This window comes from Monodelphis domestica, chromosome 7 (genome assembly GCF_027887165.1).
Source record: "Monodelphis domestica isolate mMonDom1 chromosome 7, mMonDom1.pri, whole genome shotgun sequence".
In the NCBI taxonomy this organism is placed as follows: Eukaryota; Metazoa; Chordata; class Mammalia; order Didelphimorphia; family Didelphidae; genus Monodelphis; species Monodelphis domestica.
The window spans coordinates 257,985,347-257,993,733 of NC_077233.1; the positions used below are offsets into that span (position 1 = coordinate 257,985,347).

The window sequence follows — 8,387 nt, forward strand, 5'->3', positions numbered from 1 at the left end:
GTGAATAATAAAACATTTTTATGAGGGATTCCAGATTCATTTTCATTTTTAAATTTTTACCTTATTTTTATTGATGCTTTTTTGCTTATATATCACATTCATTTCTGGAATACCTCCTCTGCCTTTCAGATTTATCTCTTGTAACAAAGATTTTTTTTTAAAGGGGGAAACCAGTTCTATAAAATAATAAACATGCTTCCCTTGCAACTCTTCTCTAGGCCCACTTTGGTCATTGTTGTCACACAATGTTGTTTCTTTTTGTATTATTTCCATTTATATTTTGTACATATTGACTACAGTAATGTATGGAAAGGATAGATTCTTTTTAAATATTCCTATTGAAGAACTTTTTGACTGGCCTTTTATGTATATATGTTCAATAAACAATCCTTTTCCTCAGCATTTTACTTTTTAGTTATCTTGAGTCTGTCCCAAATGATGTGCTGGAGGGAATGAGAGTACTATGTGAGAGGCTAAAATGGAGAGCTATCAAATAAAGTGGATCCAGGCAGATTCCACTAGTAAACAAGAAATTTCATTTGTTTATTGTGTGCTGTGTTTTTGTATTCCTCTATACTAGGTTTACAGAGATGACCGAGTAGTTGTGATTAATGATAAATTTCCCAAAGCTCAATACCACTGGCTTGTGCTACCGTGGGACTCCATTTCCAGTTTGAAGAATCTAAACCAAAAACATGTAAAGCTTCTCAGACACATGCAGACCGTAGGAGGAAAGATGATTGATCGATGTGTAGAATCTAAACGTGTGCGGTTTCGATTGGGTTACCACGCTGTTCCCAGCATGAAGTAAGGTTTTCTGGTGGTGCGGGTTGCCACTTAGTTCTACTGAACAACCATCGTGATGATTTTCTGATTCCTGGCCATGTTTTAGGCAGATATAAGTGGCAGCTTTTTGGAGATTAGCCTCGCCAAATACAGAGAAGCCCCATCACTGATATTCTGGCCATTTGGCGATAAATTATTTGGTCATGGCAACCACCCTCACATAAAACAACCCATAAAACAGAAATATGCAAAACGGCATCCCCTGTGCAACCCTTTCTGATCCTGCAGCAAGAGCAGTAGAGTGGTAGCAGAAAAGGGACACGGTGCTAAGACATTCACTGTCTCTAGACTATTTGTAGTCTTTAACTCCACTGTTGGAACCCTCAGTTTGAGACCTTTAACCAGTGACCAGCGAATTTCTACTCCAGAGACATTTAAATAAGTGCTTCTTAAGCATCTAACATATACCAGCTAAGTGCCGAGGATACAAATAAGGAAAAGAAAAGACAGATCCTGCCCTCAAGATGCTTACAGTCTAATGGGGGGAGACCACATACAAAAAGGGGTCGGAAAGGAAATAGGAGGAGACACCAGGGTACCCACTACAGGGGTATCTTGTTCCATGGAATTGAAACCAGGCAGAGCTGCAGATGAAAACTTAAAAAGATGCAGCATTCAAATAAAAAGTCCCTTGCCTCACCTACTTATTTTTTAGTGGTCTTTTTGAGTTCCATCCCAACTGGTGTGCTGGAGAGGGGATCTGAGTGGTGTGCGAGAAGCTAGATGGACAGGTAGCATCCCAAGTGGCTCCAGGCAGAGTCCAGGTCCAGCTTTCTATAAAGGAAGCCGAGGGAGGCGGTATCCTAGGCTGGCTGAGCAGCATTGTGGCAGTCTGCAAGTTTTCATCAGGGATAAAACTGGAGGTTGGGAGGGGAATTCTCTTCAGAGAGGCAAAGAAAGGATTTGACAGATGGTGTTATCATTGCCTATCCATAGGCAGTAAGCTACATTCTGTGGGATGTTTGGTGTCATCTCTTATAAATGTCCGAGTTTTGAATTCTGTTTTCCTTTATATTATTGTAGTCATTCTGATTCTGCTTATTTTTTCCATTTATCAGTTCATCATACAAGTTTTCCTAAGTTTCTCTGAATTCTTCATATTCATCATGTTTTTTTAATAGCACAATAACATTCACATTCTTTTAAAACTCTTACCCCTTCCATCTTTGATTCAATTCTAAGACAAAAGAGCAGCAAGAGCTAGGCAATGGGAGTGAGTTATGGGTCACACAGCTATGAAGTGTCTAAGACAAGATTTGAACCCAGGACCTTAACTGCTTGCTTCTCTCTCCACTGAGTTATCTAGCTGCCTCTCACTTTAATTTAAAGAAACCATTTAAATACTAGAAAAATATTGAGGAAGCTAGGTGGTGTGGTAGACAGGCTTAGACTTGGAATCAGGAAGATTAAAAGTTTGAGTCCTACCTCAAACACTAGCTAAATGATGCTGGACAAATCACTTTTCTTAGCCTAAGTTTCCTCATCTGTAAAATGGGGATAATAACAGCACTCACCTCATAGGGCTATTGTGAGAATTAAATGAGATAATATATGTGTAGTGATTTCCAAGCTTTAGCATGCTATATTAATGCTAGTTATCATCATATCCTAATAATTATTTTAAATTTGTTAAAACTGCATTTAAAATAACTTGGTTTTCTTTTCTTTTCCCCACTTTCTCCTCATGTAGCCACTTGCATCTTCATGTGATCAGTCAGGATTTTGATTCTCCATGCCTTAGGAATAAAAAACACTGGAATTCCTTCAATACAGAATACTTCCTTGAGTCGGAAGGTAAGCAACTTCTTGTTTTTAATGTTTGTTTAATTTTCTGTTTTCTTGTATTTTAATTATATGCCTGAATTTAAATCATGGTATAACTCTTCCTCCTACAAAGTACATGTGCTATCTTCTGTTTTCTCCAAATGAACAAGCCCTAAAGGACTATCCAGATATTTGGGTTAGGCTTGATTTTTTTTCTAATTGACCATTTGAAAGAATGGTGCAACTAAGTGGCTCAGCAGGATAGAGAGCCAAGCCTGGAAGTTGGGAGGACCTGGGTTCAAGTCTTGCTTTAGACACTTTTAGCTGTGTGACCCTGGGCAACCTAATAACCCCAGTAGCTTACCCCTTACTGCTCTTCTGCCTGGGAGCAAGCGTTTAGTATCAATTCTAAAAAGGAAGGTAAGGGAGGAAAAAAGGGGGAGAGAGAAACGAAAGGAAGGAACTGCCTACTGGCTGGTAGATTCTTTCATTCCCCAGATGTGGCATGTGTGGTGTGAGTTGTATTTTGTTTTGAAGTGAGGGAGCCGTTACCCGCTTGGGGAATCCTCTGCTTCTTGCGTGGGGCTCCCTTCTCTGGAATGCTGTTGTAGAAGTGGTTGCATATAAGTGTGTGTGTGGCTTTATTGGGTTGCCTCTCTTGCTCCTCCTGGGCTAGGATGGATCATCAGGAATTGGCTGTTGTTTGAACAGTGAACTTATGGTTAGAGTAGAAAGTTTATTAGTCCCATAAAGGGCAGAGGGGAGCCGTCTGGGAGAAGCTGAGCCCCTTCTCAGACTAGTCTTCCTGCTTCTGGTTCTGGCTTCATCTCCTCCTCTTTGGAGCTCAGACCTCGCTGTTGTGAGGGTAGAAGAAATTCTGTTGTTGGGATGCGTCCTCTGCCCTGGAGACCCTGGCCGAGAGCGCCTCCTCCTCCCGCTCTCTCCCCTCGTCCCTCTTTTCCACGGAGATGCCAGGCTGAACCAGGGCTCCCTTGCCTTCAGCAGCCCTCACTGATTTCCATCACCAGGTGCTTTTCAGGGCTGACCTTGGGGAGAAGGCGGCCTGCGGCGGGGGCCGCCCTGCAGGCCCTGATCCCTCAGTCTAGAGCTTGCTGGGGGCTTCCTCCCTCCCGGGGCTGGGCTTTATCCGAGGGCCGCCGTCCCGCGCCTTTTCTCGGTCTGCTCTTTTCCTGGGGGACTCAGCCGCCGCTAGGAGCTCGGAGATCCTCTCCGGGGCATTTGGACGGCTTACACTCAGCTCTGTGTCCCCCACTGGATCCTCCCCTCTTCTGACCTCCCTATCACTCTGCTCTCTCTTTCTTAATAGCCCTTGCCCTCTATCTAGAATCAATAGGCGATGGGGGTCAAGCGACAGCTCCCATTTGAACCCAGGATCTCCTTTCTCAAACCCTGGCTCCTGTCTGTGGAGCCACCTTCGCCGCCTCCTTCCCCCTTGCTCTTGAGGCCATCGTAGTCCTCCCAGAGGGAGAAAAGGGAACAAGCATTCATTAGACACCTATTGTGTACCAGGGTCCGTGCTAAGCACTTTATACTGTTTTCTCATTTGATCCTCCCAATGACCCTACGAGGTAGAGGCTATTATTCCCCCCATTTTACAGTGGGGACAACTGAGGCAGATGGAGGTTAGGTGACTTGCTCACCGAGCTGGTGAGTGCCTGAGAGAGATCTGAACTCATTTTCCTGACTCAGCCCCTGCTCTCCAGGCTCCCAGGCTGGATATTTTCTTGTCCCTGAACTCTCCTTCTCCTGTCGATTCTACCTCTGCAGTACCTCTAGGGGCTGCCTCTTGTGTTCCCGTGGTGTGGGCTCCCCGTCGCCAGGCGCCAGACAGCGGGGTGCCGGTGGGTCTCCTGGCCACCGTCTCCCCATGGGGTCACTTTCCATGTCCTGAGCGCCCTCTCCTCAAACTCCATCCCTCCTGGCCGGGCCTCTCCGACCTCTCCAGGGACTCCCAACCCCAGGCCTCCGCCTTCCGTCTCGGGCTGCCGTCAGCCTTCTCCGCACTTCCTCGTTGATGGGCTCCCTCTCCCATGGGGTTGGGAGCAATGTTTGCCCTTCCCTGGATCCCCACGAGCGTCCGATGAGTGCTTGTTGAGCCCATTCAAGCCCCTTGCTACAGCCTTTGCCTTGAGAAGCTTAGCTAGAAGTCTCTTGGAGCGTCTCCCGTCCGGGCCCGGGACCTGGAAAACAGTCTAAAATCCATTCGTGTTTTCTTTGGCATCACTAAAACGTCTTCCAGGGTCTCCCCTTCTGCTGCCCAGTCATCATCCCGGGGACAGAACACTAAGAAGCCGAGAAGAGAAACCCGCAAGGCCGAGAGCACGTGCCGAGCGGCACCCCCGGACCTCTCCTCGGCAAGGCCGCGGGCAGGGATGGTTCCTCCGCCTCCGCCTTCGTTTGTCTTCTGTAATTCTGCAGCGTCCGCGTTCATTGCTTTGTGGCGGCGGTTGTGGGCGGCGTGTCTGTGGGGCTCCTTTGGTTCTGCCCGCTGCACCTTGCAGCAGCTCCCGGAAGACTTCTGTGCCTCTCTTTACTCAAAGCAAGTCATTGTTCGGCACAGCTCAGTATGTGATACGCTCTGTTTAGCCGACCCCCCATCGGCGCATCTCCTTTGGGACTAATTCTTTGTTATCACAAAAAGGGCCACTCCAGTGCTTTGGTGGCCCTGCGGCTTCTCGGGCACCTCCTTGGGGTATAGCGCCTGGGAACAGACACCCTGAGTCAGTATGGGCCATTCGGTCACCCAGTTTTTGTGATTCCCCATTGCCTTCCCATCCACAGTGAGGGGGGGCACAGTGAGGTGGCTCAGTAGAGAGCGCACCAGACTTGGAGGTCTGGGGCTCAGTCTGGCTCCCACTTCCCAGTGTGTGACCCTGGGCAAGTCACTTTCCCCCCTTGCCCAGTCCTTGCCACGCTTCTGCCTTGGAGCCCATACACAGTATAGCGTCTAAAAAAGAAGGTCAGGGTTAAAAAAAATAGTAAGGTGTCGGGGTGCCTCTTTTCATGTCCCCACCAACACTGACTCTCCTGACTTTTGTCATCTTTGCTAGTTGGCAGGGTATGAAGTCAACTTCAGGGTTATTTCGATTTGGGCCTCCCTCGTTTTAGTGACTTTTGAGCACTATTTCACATTAGTTAATAGTTTGCAGTTCTGTTTTTGGAAACTCCTGCCTCCAGGGCATGGCTTTTGGTTAGAGGCTTTTCTCGTGTGACTGTTTCCCCCTATTACCCAGATGCATTAATTTTGTTTGTGCAGAAACTTTTTCATGTGACCAGTTACTTATTTTACCTTCTAGAATTTTCTTTCTCTTTTGTTGGGTTAAGAAATACATCTTCTGCTCACAGCTGTGAAAGGAGGATATTTTAAAGTACAATAATAGAATATAAATGAAATTTCGTCTCTTTTTTCAGTTTTAATTTTTTATTTTAATAACAAATTTCCATGTAAGTTTTCTCAAGTTATATGATCTCCCTCCCTTCTTCCCTTTCCACTCCCGGAGCTGACAGATAATTCAATCTGGATTATACATCTATTATCACGTAAAACTTTCATGTCTTCTGTTGCAAGAGATGAAAGTGCAGAACCAAGGAAGGTTATTTTTTTTCTCACGTGAAATCTAGGATGTAGTGAGTGGAATCCAAAACACGATGCTGTATTTAGAAGTTCCTCATGCCGCGAGTTCCTGAGCCCTCCCGTTGATCCTGTTAAGAGTAGTCAGAATCTCTCTCCCTTTTTTCTCCTACAGATGTAATAAACATGATCAAGAAACATGGAAAAGTGATTATTCCACAAGGAGTATCTGACTTTTTGAACTTACCCCTGTGCTGTCATATATGCAAGGAGCAGCAACCCACCATCCCCCAGCTGAAAGATCATCTCAGGAAACATGGATCAAAGTGATTTTATTGAACATAATCACTTTTAAGAAGAGAATCTGAAGTCCAGGTGTTGGGATTAAACTCCTGATACCTTTTCTGGATTTTTTTCAGAAGCTGAAGAACTGGTACTTGTTTAATTAAAATGAGTAAAAAAAAATAGGCATACTTTATTCTTTCAGCCATGAAAATGGGTGCGTAGTCACATTGAAATCACGTGCCAATAATGGGCTAGGGCTGCTTGGTTGGCGCAGGGGATGATAGAGTGCTGGCCTGCAACTCTGGCCTCAGACACCTATTGTGTGACCCTGGAGAAGTCACTTAACCTTTATTTGCCTCAGTTCCTCGTCTGCATCACAAGGATATCCTGGAGAAGGAAACGGGAGACCACTGCATAGCTTTGCTGTGGGGTCCCAAAGAGTCCAGCCCAACGGAACAAATCGTGGGTTCTCTGCAGTAGATGAATGTGACGCTGCAGGTCATCGAGACAACATTTAAAATTGTCTTTCCCCTAGTAGAAATGGTGAAATGACTTGCCTCTGATCGCATAATTAAGTGGCAGAGCTGAGTCTTGGCGTCCACCATTTTTTCTACTGTGCTGTACCTTCCTCAGGGCCAAAAGAAAGCCCAGTGACCCAAGCAGGGTTGGAACCTGCAGCCTGCGCTGCTTTGTTACCGCGCGTGGTCAGAGCACTGACACGCCTCTTCAGATGAGGGCTGTAGTCTATGTTTTCTCCCATAATCCTTCATAAGGCAGGATGGTTTCGAGAATACGGGGCTGCCCTGGGAACACTGCGTATTGAGTGGCTTTGGGACCCTGGACTCGGCCTTCAATGCCTCAGAGCTTCAGGTGACTCCCAAACTATGCATAACTGAGGGTTGTTAGATCACTGATTACTGACCCTGTTATAATAAGAAAGATTATTTGTTAAAATGTTAGTTATTCAGAGCCTATTGAAATAATTTAGGTTAATCTTCAGGAAAATGTCTTTTTCTTCAGACTAAAGGAATTTTGCATGTAATGGGGGGGGTTGTGGTTTATAAATTATAACATAAATGATAAAATATAACATAAATTATAACGTGTCTTAGGACCTAATAGTTGAGACTTCAAAAGGACAGACCAGGAAGGCAGTGGGAAGTTTGGAATCTCTAGAAGTGAGTCATTGCAAGAAGAATGTGCGCAGAACTCTTTTCTCAGACAATTAGAAATGTGGAGGTAACATTAACTTAATAGTATCTAAACTAATTTTTAATTGTTTCTCATTTTTAAAAGTAACGAAAAAATAAAGATTTTTGATGAAGACATATAAAAAACTTTTGGGGGCTATAGTTTTTTTTTTATCATGTCTGATCAAGAATAGTTTATATATATATGTTTTTTTTTTTGTTTTACATGTAATAAATTTCCACACAAGTTTTCCTGTTATGTGATCAAACATCTTTCTCCCTCCCTTCCCTTCCCTTCCCTTCCCTTCGCTATCCTGGTGCTGGCAGGTGATTCCTTCTGGGTTATACACATATTATCAAGCAAAACATTTCCATATTCTTGTTAAGTGAGTAATCTTGTAAAACCAAAACCCTAAAACCCAAACCCAAATAATCAAATGAAAAATCATATATTTTCACCTGCATTTCAACTCCAACAGTTCTTTCTGTGGAGGTGGAGAGCATTCTTTGTCATAAGTCCCTCAGAATTGTCCTGGATCATTGTATTGTTGAGAATAGCTAAGTCTCACAGTTGATCAAGAGAATAGTGATTTTAAAAAAAATCCCTGTAATATTTGCCAGTGACTAAACCTGATCATATAACTGCTATCCAGTATTCAGAAAAACCCAATTTGAGAAAAATGAATTTTCATTAATATGGCAACTTATAT

At 44.3% G+C, this 8,387-nt stretch overlaps 1 protein-coding gene across 2 annotated transcripts in view; it reads left to right on the forward strand.

Annotated features, from left to right (window-relative positions):
• APTX (aprataxin) overlaps positions 1–7,824 on the forward strand; it is a 31,740-nt gene extending 23,916 nt beyond the window's left edge. For both annotated transcript variants that reach the window (XM_001373143.5, XM_056806674.1), the window contains 3 exons: positions 581–807; positions 2,537–2,640; positions 6,378–7,824. In XM_001373143.5, the coding sequence (XP_001373180.2) occupies positions 581–807; positions 2,537–2,640; positions 6,378–6,532 (486 nt within the window). In that variant the 3' untranslated portion in view covers positions 6,533–7,824. The remainder of the gene's footprint in view (positions 1–580; positions 808–2,536; positions 2,641–6,377) is intronic.
• The last annotated feature ends 563 nt before the right edge of the window (positions 7,825–8,387 follow it).